Source organism: Sphaeramia orbicularis, chromosome 4 (assembly GCF_902148855.1).
Source record: "Sphaeramia orbicularis chromosome 4, fSphaOr1.1, whole genome shotgun sequence".
In the NCBI taxonomy this organism is placed as follows: Eukaryota; Metazoa; Chordata; class Actinopteri; order Kurtiformes; family Apogonidae; genus Sphaeramia; species Sphaeramia orbicularis.
The window spans coordinates 52,217,777-52,235,445 of NC_043960.1; the positions used below are offsets into that span (position 1 = coordinate 52,217,777).

General features: G+C 36.7%; 1 protein-coding gene across 1 annotated transcript; it reads right to left on the reverse strand.

Annotated features, from left to right (window-relative positions):
- Nucleotides 1-140: 140 nt before the first annotated feature.
- Nucleotides 141-13,922, reverse strand: LOC115417608 (vitellogenin-like). Its single transcript, XM_030131621.1, is given in 35 exon segments — nt 141-900; nt 982-1,031; nt 1,033-1,135; nt 3,137-3,302; nt 3,396-3,490; nt 3,757-3,851; nt 3,961-4,141; nt 4,225-4,348; nt 4,440-4,610; nt 4,643-4,747; nt 4,850-5,038; nt 5,121-5,189; nt 5,380-5,607; nt 5,609-6,108; nt 6,198-6,381; nt 6,463-6,559; nt 6,662-6,847; nt 6,936-7,023; nt 7,293-7,485; nt 7,580-7,699; nt 7,795-7,893; nt 7,981-8,105; nt 8,200-8,387; nt 9,855-10,072; nt 10,154-10,366; nt 10,462-10,602; nt 10,678-10,849; nt 10,930-11,087; nt 11,179-11,335; nt 11,424-11,578; nt 11,666-11,827; nt 11,912-12,157; nt 12,241-12,386; nt 12,639-12,659; nt 13,883-13,922. Coding segments are annotated over 35 exon segments (5,292 nt in total). The 3' UTR covers nt 141-793.
- Nucleotides 13,923-17,669: the final 3,747 nt, after the last annotated feature.

Genomic DNA, 17,669 nt, shown 5'->3' on the forward strand with positions numbered 1-17,669 from the left:
CTAAGTGAAAAAAGTTATATAATTTCAACCATTGAATGGGCAGATATGTCCAGGTACTGGGATAATGCTTTGCCATTTTGTTATAGTCACTGTTGCACAATAGTTCGCTAAATGTGATCTTTTATACCATGCATTTTGTGTTCTGTTGTCAGGTTAAACTTGTCAACTATGATAAGGTTGAATGTAGATCTAATGCTGCTGTTTCACTGAATGCAATAAGAAACTCGGTGTAAAATGGTGTATACAAATTGGCCAGTTATTTTGTAAATGTTGCTTCAACAGTGGGTATTTTGTATTTTGGATGTGTGATAGAAAGGATGTGGTAGAAACAGGTGATCCTATGAATATACCTTCCTTAATGTGTTTTTATTAATGTGAAGAATGTTGCAGCTTTATACTGACATTTTTTAACAGTACTGAGGATTAATGTATTGTAGACAATCTTACCTCACTGAAGCATTTATAATATCATGAAAGACACTTTTTTTTATGGGGACATTGGAAGTGTTTCACATAGTGTTGATGTGTGTTGGTCTGAAGTGTCATCTTGATATGATGAAGAAGGAAATCAACAGGAGTGAGGAGTAAATGCTGTAATAAATTAGTGTTTCTTTTTTGTTATGATTGATGTTGAATGTTGTGTGTGTGGTGTACAGACACCTATTAAAAATACATGATATTTTCTATTGTATGAAAAAACACAGAATTCTTTGAGATGCATCCATTATTTAATGAAGATTGAAAATTAGAATCATACAGGTATGATGTATTGCACTGACATAAGAAATTGATATTAAGCGCACTGTGCGTTACAGCTGCAGCCAAGGTGGGCTTGTACAGTTTCCATCAGGTCGGCGCTGTGATTGTGGACACTGGTAACCTCTGAGCTGTGCTGGCCACCTACACAAGAGAGAGCAGTTATTTTTAGTTTGAGCATTTATTGTAATCCCTTGAACATGTTGTGATGTCCGGCAGACTCACCTGCTTGCTGGCAGTTAAAGCCAACGGTGATGGGGGTGGTCCTCACAGGGGCAGCCGGGCAAGCACTGCAGCACACGCTCAACAGAGGAGCACGTCACCTGCTGACCCTGGAACTGCTTCTGCCTCTGCAAAGTCTCAAGCCTCAAACGGCACTCTGGGAAGGACAGAGGGGGAAGAGTGAGGTTCTGAATTATTGTTATATTTTATATTGTAAGTAAAACCTGGAGTCGCCTCATGAAGATGCAGTTATATCAAGAAAACTGCTGCAGTAAAAAGGATTGAAGGGACCCCGAAGTCAGCAGTCTGAGTCTGACAGGGTGATTAACCCTTTAAAGGGCAAATTACTATTTTTGGTCATTTCCACATTGCATTACAAGACAGATACAGCACCAGTTACAGCGAGTCAACAATCTCAGGTCCAATGTGGTCTCCAGGGTCTGTAAGGTCCACCTCTGCATGAACGGTGAGTGGACCTACTCTTTTAGGTACCATGAAATAATGGTACTAATGTAAGGAGTGATGTTCAAAGGGATAGTGTGGATGTGGACAGGGGTCTGGACCAGCACGCATGGGGGTCTAATGGTAGAAAAATAATGTTCTAATGTTCTAAAATACATGTTCCTTTTACCTTACATGTGTTTTTATTGTATTTTTATACATACTTCTTGGATTTTTTTTTTTTTTTTTTGCTACTTAAGGGGCAAGGAACCAAATATGACCATGATTTTCTACATAACAATAAACATTTTTGAAAAATTTCACTAAAGTAATAAGTCTTGTTAGGTCCCCCAATAACACACTAAAGTATTTCTATGAGTTCCCTAAAAAGAGATAATCATTCCTTTATGTTGACTTATTACAGCAGACATATTACAACTTCATTTATCCTTAACCCATAAAGACCCTGTGCTACTTTTGTGGTAATTACAAAAATGTATTTTTCTGTCTAGCTTTTAGAGAGCTTTATCACCATTCAAAACAAATATATATATATATATATATATATATATATATATATATATATATATATATATATATATATATATATATATATAATATTATCCTGTGTATTTTGTGTTTTTTGAAAGTGAAAATCAGGTATTTTCCTGTATTTAATTCACTGATCATAAAAGGTCAGATTAAAACTAGGGTCATTATACCAGAAACAGAAAACTGAGGAAAAAGTGACTTTTTCAGTCAAATATATCATTAACTGAACATAAACCATGCATTTCCTTCCATTGTCATTGATCCAACTCCATGGGTTTTACTGGTGAATCAATGTTGAAGAAGATGACGGTGCTTCCACATTGACTACGGAGCCTCTGAACGTCCAAATGGGTCATATCTGATGACCATGAAAAGCTGACAAACTGTATTTTATGCCAGTTATTTACATGTGTTGATAGGATTAGTGGATCAACAGGTATTAAACAGTTTAGATCAGTAGACTATTTTGGTTTCCACTGGCCTTTCTGGGTTAAATACTCTACAGTAATAGGGTGTATTGCTAATTGTTTATTTAGCGCATGACCTTCCTAGCTCTTTCCAAGTTTTCCTCAGTCACAATTACTCTGTACGTTCTCAAAAGGTGGACCTCTGTGAATCAACACTCACTCAAATATCTGAGATCATCTCTGTGGAACAATCGATGTACCCACTTCAATCGGCACCGACATTATCCTATTTTAAAAAGTACATACATACAGTGGAAAAGGACTGAAAAGTGAAAATATCCCTCATTTTCCTTTTTCTATAGCTCAACTTTTAAGAATAAGATCCAACCTATGTAGACTGAATTGTTTTTTTCTTTGCCTGAATTTGTATTAGTTTCTATGATTTTTATGATCTTGTAACATGCATAGATAATTGTTTGCATGATGATTGTCCAGATTTTCAACCAATTTTCTTATATACTCCTAATTTGTTATGTTTGCGCATGTATTCTATTTTAATTCTTATATTTTATTTTTACTGTTCGTTTTGCTGCTGCACAATAGTTTCCCAGTTTGGGATCAATCAAGATCTGTGGTCCTGTAACTCTGCTGTACACTACTGTGTTCCATATCAAATACTTCTCTTTTTTATTTCTTTATGCTGTATGGATTGTATCTATATAATGTGTAGTGTATGTGATTCCAAACACATCACTCACCACTGTTGTCCCTGCAGCTCTGAGCGGACAGAACCCAAGAATGAGTAAAGCTGACAGGATTTTTGATCTCATGTCCGTCAGGTCCGTAAAATCCCTTTGAGACTTGTCCATCAGCCATGCCACAAATTCCACAGACGCGTCCTCTCATCCAGTCCTCGATATCAACCTGCATTACAAGAAGACATCTTAATATCAGTAAACGTCAAACATATCTATCAAATTTATCCAAGTGGTTTTGTTTCCCAGTGGTTGCTTTTACCTTCCATGATTCTTTGTCAAAGTAGAGTTCATTAAGTCCAAAAGAGCCAGCGGTCACAGAGATGCCCTTACCCCTTCTCTTGATCATGATAGCACCTATAAGGAAAATATGCAGCTTTTTATTTGGATAACAGGTTTTTTCATGATTTAAAACCTCTTAACAACCACCAGGATGGTTAAGCTGATGTAATTTAGGTTGTGTTTCAGCCACATATTAGGGTTATAACATAAAAACAGATGTTAAACTGTCATCTGTAATGGTTTAATAGGAACATCTGTGGCTTGGTAGCAAAATCTACAGTTTCTCACACTAAATTTCATTTTTAAGTGACAGATTTTTATAAGGGAATGCGTCTAAAAACCTTCATTCATGACGTATAGCTGGGTGTCCCTGGGTATTTCCCGGTTATTAATTTTGACAACCACTTCAGCGTCCATTGGATAGAGGTCAAGGTCACTAAAAGGACATAAATTATCATTATTATTATTATTATTATTATTATTATTGACTATTGTCAGCTCATGAATGAACATACAGTTGAGTTGTGTTTTTCATGAACACTCACAAGTCAGCAATTTTTGCATTGATATGGTGTTGGCCATTCTCATCCTTCTTCAGCAGAACAATAAACTTCACCTCTCCAGTACAATCCTGGGCCAGAACTTGGTAGCAAGGCAAAGGCTGGTAGTTCTGGAAATGGTTCTTGTTGAATGTGACCAGTGTGGTTCCATCAAACATGCACTGAGCTAAATCAGAGGAAAGACATTTATGGTTTAGTTCATGATAAGAAGCAACTACTGATTATTTTTGTATTCAGTCATATATTTACCTGAACCAGCCTTAGCAAACAGGTAAGTGACTTTGTTGCTTACGCCATTGATGGGAGTAAGATCATCCATATAGCTAAGTGGGAGACGGATGGGAAGCTCAACCCTCTTCTTATAGATGACTCTCTGTAGACGCAATAATGCACCAGGTTATGAAAAAATATGTTGAGTAAGTGGGACTTTAATATTTTGAGAAAGTAAAGTGACTTTTAATTACATTTTCCTTCACAATCACATTAATGGTCTTCTCGGATGTTGCAACCACTGTAAAGGAAATCTGGTTTGTGCTGTTTTCATGCTTTGCTGCAAACTTGCGGTTATTCATCCTGTGAGGAATATTAGACATTTTACCAAATCTGTATTGCATGTAAGTAGGGTGAAATTTCATTACATCTCTGCATTGTGCATGAACTCAAAATACCATTGCACTTTGAGGCGAGCTGCAGGGTTTTGACCAACAAGGCCGGTCTCAGCTGTGATAGTGGTGTTGTATCCTCTGCATTTTTCTCCCCACCTGATTTTGGCCTATTGAGATGTGATAGAATGGCAATAAACAATGAATATTATGCTAATTTGCACAAATTTCTGACATGTATGACTGTTTTTTTTTATTTCTTTTTTTCTTACAATTGCTCTATGCACTCTCGGCACCACATCAGCACGGACCATCCAGTCTTCTGCCAAGTCTGCCAGAATCATGTGAAGCTTGGTTGTAGATCTGTCCATGTAGGTAGTGATTTGATAACCCTGTGGCTTCATGTCAGCTCTGACAACTTTCAGGAGGATGGTGACATTAGGATCATCAAAGGATTTGTCCTGTAGAAATAGTATATTTTAAGTTATTTAAATACAAACACAGTCCCCTCAGGGAAACATCAATTTGGGGAAGAGGTTTCACCTTCGTGTTGGAGGCTTGAGAGCTTGCACTACGGCTTACGAAAGATGATGCTGACCTGCGCTGAGATTCCTACAAGAACATTGTATAAAACTGGAAATTAGTGTCCAAACTCCGAAATATGCTCTTTATAACTGAAGTACTGTGAAGGCTTTATGTTGTCGTATTTAGTTTCCATATGATTTCTCACAATGTGATGTCAAGACCAGTGAGTGTTGTTAAGTCATTTACAACAAACAAAAAACAACCTTTGCTTCAGTACCTTTGAGTTACGAGACCTGGAGGAAGAACTAGAGCTTGATGAGAAAATAGACATGAGGCTAGATGCAGAACTTGCACTGGAAGATCTGAGTGATCTGGAGGAGCTGCGTCTGCTGGTTCTGCTGGTTCTGCTGGTTCTGCTGGTTCTGCTGCTGCTGTTGCTTCTGCTGCTGCTGCTGCTTCTTCTGCTGCTGCTGCTGCTTCTTCTGCTTCTTCTGCTTCTGCTGTCTGCTTCTGCTGCTGCTGCTGCTGCTTCTGCTTCTGCTGCTGCTTCTGCTGCTGCTGCTAACGCTGCTGCTGCTGCTGCTGCTGCTTCTGCTTCTGCGGCTGCTACTTGAGATGCTGCTACTCCTCTTGCTGCTGCGCCTGCTGCCTCTTCTTCTTCTTCTGCTGCTGCTCCTGATCTTGCTGCTGCTGCTTCTGCTGCTGCTGCTGCTACTGCTGCTTCGGCGTCTTTGAAGTCCAAAGGCTTGAATTACTGCATCAATGGCATTACTTGTGGGATGGGATGAGCTGGAGGAGCTGGATGAGCTGGAAGATACGCTGGAAGAAGATGCTGACCTACTGCTGTTTCTATGACTAGGAGCCAAGATTTTCCTGAGCTTTGTCAAAATGGGTCTTCCTTCAATGATTTCTTCGGCACACTGATCGACCTGTTTCATCATCTTCCTTGCAGCATTTTGTCCAACTTGAACCTCCATTTGAAGCTTTTCAACAGGTTCACCTTCAACTGAAAATATTGTTGAATAATGGCATTATTAATTGATATAAGCATGATAATTTAAGAAACTACAAAATGGTTGTGGTTTCAGTTCTTACTTGGTTTCAAAGACAGCGCAAGTGAGTGCTTTCCAGTCAAGGCCTTGTCTCTCCTGGAGGCAGAGCTGTTAGTGGCAATGCTCAAACAAACCTGCATTGCTCCAAAGACCTTGATACAACGTGTCTTCCTGGCTGCTTTCCATTGCTTGATGTCAGCCGACCTTTGGGACAGTGTCTTTTGGGACTTAAACAATGAGGACTGATTAATTTCATTGTACATTTAGATCATGTAATCCAACCACTTTTAAAAACACTTAGAGCTTACCCAAGTGTCAGCAGAAGAAAGTTCCTCTAGGGAGGATAGCTCCTGAACATTAACTGTTGTGTTGTCAATGTTTCTTGCAACTGGAATAGTTTCAACTCTATTGAGAAAACAAGGACACAGTTACGTAAAAGATTAACTTCAAAAAGACATTTTCAATTATTCATATTTAGAGATATTTGAGATCTAAATGTTTGCTTACTCAATATCAACAATGTTCTTAGGCATGGAAACAGGCAGGATATCAATCTTAAAGTTCTCATCAGTGATGTCAAGACCAGCGCTTATCTTGGCAGGCACGAAGGAGCTGAATTTAGCTCTTGATAGTATTGCAACCTGAAGTGCCTCTGTGTTTGCTCCCATCACAGCAAATGTCGTCATATCAATCCTGAAAAGTACATATATATATATATATATTTGTGAATGACTTTTGACATATTTTCAGCTAATTGTGAATTGTCAGAAGTTGCAGCTACCTTGGTCTGATTTCAGTTTCAAGTTGATATTTTCTGTTCAGTAAGTCATCATTAGATCCATCCTGTTTTGGTGTTGAGGCAATGTGAACTATCAAAAGAAACAACCCAACAATCACATGCTTAATTAACATGATCTGATTCTAAAAAGAAGCATTTAAATGCAATACATACAGCAGCTCCTCCACTTCAATAAGTAAAATTAATTTGATCAATTGAGCCCCTGCTCATACACAATGACTGGTGTCAAGAATATTGAATATTCTCAACAGTCAAGGCATGCAAAGTTCTCATCAGGTTTTTCAAATACAGTATGTGATTTTTCTACATAAAAAAAAAAAAAACATTTTAATTACTTACCCTGAACATCTGCAGCAGCAACAGCAGCAGTGGATAGACTCATCTCAAAGGGAATTCCTCCAATAGTGGGAATGACACACTTCATCTCAGCAACCAGAACTGGATTCACAAAAGACTCAGAATAGCGAGCATCCCCAGACAGTAGAGCATCAACGAAATTCCTTCCGTAGTGCTGAGCTGCTTCCTTGGCAAGCTGTAAGGAAGGACATTATGAAGATTACCAAAACTGTCACAAATAATGTGTCATAAAATGTGATTTGAGGTTGACAGATTGATTTAAATTGTACCTCGACTGCCTTTGTAATCATGGGTTTGTCAATGGTTACGAAGGCAATTTCTTGTCCAAAGACCTTGGCGTATGCAGAAAACAGTGGCCCACGTGCAGGCAAATTCCTGAAATGACTGATCTGTGGAAAGACGAAGTGTACATGAAACATTCATCCAAGCAGCTGTGGCATATTTTAACATTTTCTTTTTGTCTTTAGTGAATATGTTTTCTTACAGTGCTAAGGATACGCTGCATCTTGGTTAACCTGTCCTGGCTTTCAGTGATCTGTTTCTTCCGAAGAGCCTCCTGCAGTCCCTCCAGTTTCACTCCAACCTAGGAAGATGTTAAAGAATGTTAAAGGAATAACTCTCAAAGTTGGAATTAACTATCTTTAAAGTATAGATTTTCTTTCCATTGTACCTCTAGAACATCAGCAGTAGCTCCAGAAAAGTAAGCGCTGGTCTTAGCCACAATCGTTTTTGGGAATAAAGTTGCGTGGTCATTGATGAAGACAAGGCTTCCATCAGCACCAAGCTTCAAGGTATCTGAGAATTTGATTCATAAGTTTAGTTGAAAAAAAAAAATTTTTTTTGCCAATATTTCAGCAGAACTATAATTAGACATGGTGTAGGTCTTAACTGTTGTAGTAGTCCATATGGATGGCTTTGCTGTAGACAAAGTCCAGACTTTCCCATCTTCTGCGTAAGTTTAGACTTTGATTTTGGCGTAAGAGTTTGAGAGCAATTTTGGAAGCTTGTGCCCTGTAAAGACATTTATGAAGGAGCAGAGTTAATACATATACTAGTACCACTTTACACAAAGGATGCCTTATTAAGGATTTATAAATAGTTTTAATACGTTATTATTAATTAGTAACTAGATGTTTTCTAACTTATTAATATGCTGTTATGATGCATTAGAAAATAAGGATAATAGTGGCCTGTTGCTTTCCAAATAGCGAGCCTTCAACTAGCAACCTTTACTGACAACCCTTAGGTCTCTCTGTGCTAAGCCGTCTTATCCATCAACAGCTTTTTGACATATTAATTAGTCACTACCATTTAATCACCATCCACACATCATATCATCCTAGTACAGTCACAGGCTCCCATTCAGCTCTGCAAGTAGCTAGCTAGTAGTTCACTTTCCTTGCCAGTAATTAAAATGAGAAATGATCATTTAAGTGCTTGGATGAAGTGTAAATAAACTGTTAGCCTGTAGGGATCTTAGTAACATTTTCTATCCATGTGTTCAATGTAAATATTATCAATTAGCATTAGCACATTGCACAGTGAAGATGCTTGGGGACCAACTCAGATTAACCTACATAAGTATATTTTAACCCATAAAGGCTCAAGTACACACCAGTGACCAAAAGTATCTCCTGATCTAAAATGTTTAATAGGCTATCTGTTGAGCCACTAAACTTATCAATACATGTTAATAATTGGTGTAAAATACAATTCTTCATCTTTTCATGGTCATCAGATATGACCCATTTGGACGTTCAGAGGCTCTGTAGTTACCGTGGAAACACCGTCATCTTCTACAACACTGATTCACCACTAACACCCATGGAGTTTGATCAACGACAATGGAAGGAAATGCATGGTTTATGTTCAGTTAATGATATTTGACTGAAAAAGTCACTTTTTCCTCAGTTTTCTCTGTTTCTGATATAATAACCCTCAGTTTTAATCTGACCTTTTATGAACATCTGCATTATCAGTAAATTAAAGACAGGAAAATACCGGATTTATAGTGATAAAATACAAAATACAGAGGATAATGTGGTAAAGAAATGGTGATAAATCACCTAAGAAAGTTAGATATAGAGAAATTTCAATTGCGAACTGATACAGAAGTATCACTGGGTCTTTATGGGTTAATTACCTTTACAGTTTGTGTAATGACAACAAATGCCCCTTATATAAGACTAAGAATGTTTTATGTAACACTGATATATTTTGTGTTACATGAACTTGAACATGAACTTGTGCTAGTTGTTCCATAACAGCAGAGGCTGAGAAAACAGACTAACGCTGGATTATTAAAGAAAGATTGAAAGAACTGCTTTGTGGTTTCTTCTTACTGAACTTGGTTGGTATTTCATTTGTTTCTGCGTTTTATACTTTACAAATCAACTCCCTTTGCCTTTTGAAAGAGGTAATAACTCATCAGTAGGCAGTCCAACATGCTCATAATAAAGGAAGATACGAATCCAGGAGGATCTGAGATTTAACAGTATCAACTATGCACAGAAGTAGTTTTGGAGGAGTATAGAGTGCTCTTACAGTTCAGCATGGATAGCAGCAGTGCTCTGGGACATCTGCCAAACCAGAGAATGTACGAAGGATGCAACTTGAATGTCTCTCTCTGTCCTTAAACTGCGGACCATGGTGGAAACCATCGTCAACCGAGGCTTCGACTCAAACAGCAGCCAGCATGCAAGTATACGGAGCTCTGAGTCAAGAGTTTTGTCCAAGTAAAGTGGAAGAACAGTTTCCTCGATCTAGTTTCACAAGAAAAGGACATATTGTCAGGTTCTTTCAAAATTAAGAATCATTTGAAATATTTTGTGTTAATAATTCACCATTCTGTGATGTTTCTTTGCGATGTTCTTCATGGCCCCAATGGCTTCAGTACGGATTCTCTTAACTTCTGGTTTATCTGCTGGAAGAAGCAGGCACTTTGAGATTGACTTAATGGCAGATGGATGACCAGTGTTTCCCAAAACCTTCAGAAGCAGGAGGATTTCGTGTATATCATCCTCTTCGACAGCTCTGTTAAGTTGGTCCCGGATGCGCTGTAGGACAAATAAGACTATAATGTCATCTTCTGTCACTGAGAAATGTGCAAGATATTTGAAGTAATATAGAAAGGAGGAAAGATGTTTTTCACCTTTACGTATTTGTCAGCACGCTCAGGCTCCTCAATAGAGTATTTTGAAATCATGGTACCATAACCAAGCATGAGGATGTCACGCACACCCGTGTATTCATTTCTCAGAGTTTGTTGTAAATCTTGGTTAAAAGCCATTTGCTGGAGGATTGGAGCAAAAATGATAAAGTCTCCTGTTGATATTACCAATAGAATAAAGGTGTGGACTTTACTCACCTCAAGCAGCTCAACAGCCTCAGGATCTGCTGTCACCATGTGGAAGGATCCAATCAATAACTGAATAAGTTCAGCAGTGTTGATTTGGTTGTTGCCATGCAGCAGTTTCTCATGGATGAATTTCAGAGCAACATTTGTACCGATGGCAGGAATGGTTTTTAAAAGCAGTGATCTGAAAAATATCATAGGAATTTAGACACCTTTGTAAAAATTGTGCATATATTTATCAAAGGTTTTACAATGCAATGTCACCTGTATTGAGGAGCGTTCCAGTGTCGATCTAATATGTTTTTCAGCTCTTCATAGCTGATTCTCCGAAGGTTGTGAATCAGCCCAAGGAAAACCTCAGGTGCATTCTCATTGACTTGGTTAACATTGAACTGGACCAGTTTCCTTAGATATTCTTCAATCTTAAAAAAAGATGAATACATTCAATGAATATGGTAGAATTCTTTTGGTTGTAGATTACTGATGCGTTCAAGTAAAAGTCTGAAGTCACACCCGGCTCTGTGATCTTTCAGGCTGTATGAGGTTGATAGGTGTCTGAAGATGCTCGGTGGAAAACTTGTACTTGAGGGATCTTCGCTCCACTGAATAATGGAGGTGAGAGGGTACATCCAGAACACCATCCAAAATGTTATGGAAAGTCAGGATTTGCCTTGAAAGTAATGGAGAAAAACATTAGTGTCATTAAATAATAAAAACATCATCTGTCACAATGTTCTGTTCATTATCAGTCAACATACTCTGTCATTATTTGAGCAGCTCCTTTCATCTCTTGGACAGGTATGAATTCAATCACTTCGGTAGCATTTACAGCCATGATTTGGACTTTGTCAGCCATGTTCAAGTCATAATAGTATGTTGTAACACCTTTCAGGTTTTGACCTTCATGAGGATCCTGCAAAGTTAGACCACATGCTAGTTGTCACATTGTTGTGCTTCAATACATTCAATGTCTAAATAGCACAAAGTGGATTTCAGCTACCTGCTGGCTCTTTGCCAACTTTGTAGTGTATGCCAACCCTGAGAATTTCATGGTCCTCTCTCGGCAGTGTTCCAAATCTCTGGTCTTCATCAATTGCATGCATCCCCTGGATTCTTCTTCAGGGATGACATATAAGTTTTTGCACTCACCTTGAGTTCCATCCTAATAACCAGAGCATAGGTTTGCATGAAGAGCCAGATTTCAACTCTGGAGTTATGATCAGGATTATTAAGATTTTTGACGAACCTCATACAACTCATAGATGTTCAGTGTTTTCTTGACTTTGACTTGAAGAAGATTCAGGATGCTGTTTGCGATATTTTGTGCCTGTATTGAGACTCCATCAGCAGTGCTTACTTCTTTCACCTCACCATTTTCATACCTAAACTTGATGGGCTTCATGAGCTGAGCTTCCAGAGCATCAGTTTTTGCTGGGATGAAACGATTTCCATACTCAGCTTTACTGTGCTCAAAGAATTTAACGTCCTCAAGCTGTTGAGTAAAAAAAAAAACATTTGAAACCAGTTTGACTTTTAAAAGAAAATAAAACTATGGTTGTTATGTATCCTTTTTACCTTCATGATGTGCTGGTCATCTCTTAGGACACTGATGTGAACTTTGCTTGTCATTTTGAGACCAGATTTTGTGTCCTCTGGTAATTTACCCAGGACCGCTGCTTCATACTTGTATTCATAAAGCTTGTTGGTTTTAAACTGAGGAGCTGGAAATATTGTTGGAGATAACATGTTAATTAAATGCCTTTTCACTGACTAACTTATTCTTATTTTAAACACTGCTGCAAGTAAATTTAATGTCAACCATCACTTCAGATTTTAAAACTGCTCTGAACTTACCTAATTCCGGATGGTGGCCAGCTAAAAAGGAATGGAAAAAAATGTAAATTTTCTGGTACATGAATGGCCACAAATGAGTCTCAAATGACCGAAAATGTTGATCAGTGTGGGTAAATTACAGAAATGCATTTTGTATATGGCTAAAAAAGCCTGGGACAGAAGCATTAATGTCCATTTAATTAATTCACTTATAGTGATCAGTCATCTTACAGTGTTCATTTTAGGTCTTAGAAAACCTGAGGTCAGGGCTGCTGCACTTGGAAAATATGTTCTCATTATGAAAATGTACAGATAATTAAGCAAGACTGCTTAGTAAATCAATGCTTTGTAATGTCTCTATAGAGCAGGGACAGTTTTACTGTTTCCACCAGATTTATTCATTTAAGAATAATGAGAATATCATGTGACCATCAGTCTGCGAAGCTGGACAATCAGGCTGCAGATAAAAGTCACAAAGACTGTCCGACTTTTAATTGCAAGTTTGAGATATTGTGAATTTTTGTCTGTCAACAACATGTATATAGCAAGATTAAAAATGCAGGTGTCTCTAAAAACCCACCAACCCAGTTCAAAGTAAATTAATCTGATTATGACAAGTAAAAGTGAATATTAGACTTATAGACAAACGACCAATAAAACGTAGGGTTTTAATAATCACCTGCTGATGGTGATAATTCGGAAAACGGATCGCTAAAGGCGGATTCCACTGCATTTATGTCACTGTTAACCCAGTTTAACTGTTAGTGGTATTGCTTTGAACTGTTTTTAGTATCTACCATCACATACACAGTTGAAATGTGAAAAAAAACAAACAAAACAAAAACAGTTGAAGCAAAGGCTACAAAGCTGTTTTTTTTCCAAGTGTTCATTTTATTGCTTCCCCTCCCATTAACAGCAGTCATTGTTTTTAAATGAAGCTCCCAATAGTTTCTTAAATCCATGGACCTGAACGATTCTAAATGACTTAAACTAGAAGTATTTGACACAGTTTTTTTTTTAATGGACAACATCCCGTCATCCCCTCCTTCTGCCGTTGGTGCTGTGACATGAGGTCAGTAACAAACAACAGATTAAATCTAACTCTTGATTAATTACCTACAGGAAACCACCCTGACTGTTATACAGAAAAAAATGATCAAGCTAAGACATTTATAGAATTTTGAAATGAAGTACATCGATCATTTTGCTTAAATGGAGTTACAGCATTTAAATAATGAAAAAAAAAGCACATAAGCAGAGACTGAAATCAAAGTCTTTACACTATAAATAACTGTCATAATTTGCATTTCACATTTTCTGAATATAATCACAAAAAAGAAAATACTAAGAAAGAGAGAAAGTGAAAACAGGAAGCCATACTTACCCACTAGGGCCAGCGTCAGGGCTAGCACAACAACTCTCATGGCTGAAGTGGTTGTGAATGTGTGAAGTCACAGGCGTTCCTTTTAAAGGGAAAATTGTGCTGACAAAGCTTAACAAAGATGTCATGAAGGTCTAATATGAACTCTGGCATGTTTGATCAATACACTTGAATAGACAGATTGTTATTTTACTTTTCAGATATGAGCCAGTTCAGGCTTGCGTTGCAGAGGATGACAGGTTAGGGCCACCTGACCGTGTTTTCCTCAGATTTGCCAAATCAAACTTAAGGATTAGTTTCGAAATGTTTGCCATGTCTCACAGTTCTTTTACAATAATAAATTATTTGTGTTAAAATGTCAAACTCTATCTGCTGCTGTCATATCCTAATGTTAAAGTATCCTGTAAACCATAAAACAAAAATAACAAATATGCTTACAATTCATAAAGCAAACAGTGTTAACAGTATTAGCTCAAAGAGGGAAATGTAGAAGTGCTATGTAAGTATTGTGAATGTTGAACACAATAATGTCCTCCACAAATCAGTAAAGATTTTGAACCATTTTAAATCCATAAAGACCCAGTTCTACTTTTGTGGCTGTTCCCAAATAATTTTTCTCCGTATTTAACCTTTCTTAAATGATTTATCACCATTTATTCTAATTATCCTCGGTTGTATTTGGTTTATGTTCAGTTAATGATATTTGACTGAAAAAGTCACTTTTTCAGCAGTTTTCTCTGTTTTTGATATAGTAATCCTCAACTTTAATCTGTGCTTTTATGAATATCTACATGATCAGTGAATTAAATTTGAAAAATATCTGATATACACTGAAAAAATGCAAAATACAGAGGATAATATTACAATAAATGGTGATAAATCATCTAAGAAAGGTTAAATACGGAGAAAAATTATTTGGGAGCTGCCACAACAGTAATACTGGGCCTTCATTAGTTAAGCTGAAATGTTAAGGAAGATTTTTGAGCAACACATGCTGTCTGCAAGATGAAGCCTTTTCCAGGGATGTCCATGCATATTTCAACAAGACAAAAAAAGAAGAACACAATATGAACACAAAAAATTCATGGGAAGGAATGCTTCTCGGACCAAAAAAGAGTCTGTTCGAGGTGCTCTTTGGAAAAAGGGATTCAAAAAGTAGATATCAAACTGGAAAAAAAATATCCAAGACACTCTCTTTAAACATTAAAATGCCTTTATTCACATGGCACGGTCATATCTAGACCCAAAAAACACTTCAACGCTTTTCGGCTTCAAGCCTTCATCAGGAAGTCAAACCATTACCATTAACATTATGAACACATTTTGAAAGGCCTCGCTGATGGTGTGGAACATGTTGAAAAATACAACAATGACACACCTTAATGCACACTTTAAGAAATAAAAAAAACTGTCTAATAAAATTTATCACTTGGTGTCTTCAGTCCCAAGTGCTGTGACAAGAAATGACAACAACAACATGGTTGCTGCTATCTGTCAGGGCTGTCAAATTCATTTTAGTTCATGGACCAGACCAGTAAAAAGTAAAATTACAGTGAAAAAAATTAAAATTACACTGTGAAAATATTGCATCTACAAAGTATACTTAAAAAAAAATGTGAATAACATGAACAATTTGATTTTTTTTTATTATTATTAAAGTGCAAAATAAATAATAAATAATGACTTCTCCAAATTTTTTCTTTGTGTTTTAATGCAAGAGGTAAAATTACAATCTGTATAAATGTTTACCTTTACAAACTATCCTTAAACAAAAAATGTGAAAAACCTGAAAATTCATGAACAACCTGAAATTTCATGTGAAAAATAGATTAATTTTAACAATATTCTGCCTCAGTTTATCATTACACATTACAACTTACAGATCGCAGTGGAAAGACATAAAACATTTAATAACAGACAGAATATTGCTACAATTACACTTACTTCTCTTCAGACATTTCATGTGTTCATATTTCTTCAGGTTATTCACATTTTCTGTGAAAGGATAGTTTGTAAATCTAAACATTTTCATGTAAATGGACTTTTTTACACTAAAACAAAGACAAAAATGTGTAGTTGTAATGATTTGCTGGTTATTATGATAGTATTTTACTGATCCAACCCACTTGAGATTGAATTGGGCTTAAAGTGTTGGTTCATTTTAACATCCTTTATTATTAATATCTTCAGTATCATTTTTGCATTTCACAAATTCATCCCACAGTGCCGAATTGGACCCTTTGCTGGACAAGTTTGATACCCCTGACTCACAACCTTAACTTTTTTTAGTATGTGTCGTAGTATGAAGCTGAGGATTAGAGGTATATTTACAAAGGAAATGAAGTTGACCAGACAAAACATGTAATATGTTGTGTTCACACTGTCTACAATGTTTTATCACTGCTTTCTTTTATAACTTGCATTTCCGTACTGTTCCATTTTTTATGTAGGGTTTGTATCTGAGCTGTAAAATTCTAACTTTTACCACAACATGTGATACAGACCAGAACCACTTTATTACTAATGCTTTTGTGGTTGAGAGGACATACTTTAGACATGATTTCATACACATATACAGTTCTTCTCTGTCTTTTTGATGTTACTTTTATTGCATCAACTGAGAGTGTCTTCATTGTTCCAAGATATTTATAATATCCATAAGAGTCAAAAACATCATATGTTATCATATATCATGGATGCTTATGCAAATGTTCAGTAAACTGTGAGAGAGTGTTTCTTCTAAGGCATAGGTGTCAAACTCATTTTAGTTCAGGGGCCACATTCAGCCTAATTGGACATCAAGTGGGCTGGACCATTAAAATAATAGCATAATAACTTATAAATAATGACAACTCCAATTTTTTGTGTGTTTTAATGCAAGACAACTAACTACAATCTGTATAAATGTTTACCTTTACAAACTATCCTTAAACAAAAAATGTGAATAACCTGAAAATTAATGAACAACCTGAAATTTCTTTTTAAAAAATAGGTGAATTTTAACAATGTTCTGCCTCAGTTTATCCTTTACACATGTGCATTACAACTTACAGATCAGTGGATCTACAAATACACAAAATATTTAGTAACATGGATCTAGAACTGAAAAATATAGCACTTTAACTTTATGACCAACACAACTTAACTGTCAATGTCTCTTTGAAAATTCATCCCATGGGCCGGATTGGACCCTTTGGGTATGTGTTTAACACCCCTGTTCTAGAGTCATGACCATGGAACCACTCACACTATAATGCTATAGAAGTTGTATTTGCACCAGAAAACATGTGGAGATACCAAACAGTCAAATGCACCTTTTCATATTGACAAAAAATTCCGTTAGATTTCAGAGTTCTTCAACAATATTACTATTAAAGAATCATATGATGCATATTGAGGGGTGCCTCAAGGGATTTGAGGCCCCATGAAAAAAATATCCCTTTAGGCCCCATTTTTCAGTGTCACAAACCATGCATACCCTAAAAGTATAACGCCATGCAGGATTGGACCAGGATTGTCCTTACTATAGATTTTTCAGTTTCATATGAGTATCAGATTAATGAGAAAGGTGCAAACCATCTTTTACGTTCTGATAATATTTTTAAGGATAAAAGTATTAGATTTTTTTGTACATTGATATAAAATAAAATGTGATTTTACTTTTTCTCTCCTCTCATATAATTCTTCCTCATCATCTGTATTGATGCTAATGCTAATGCTGCTAATGGCGCTGCTCTTCAATTCTCCATCCACTTCCACACATAACAGTGTCACCCACACATGATCCTGG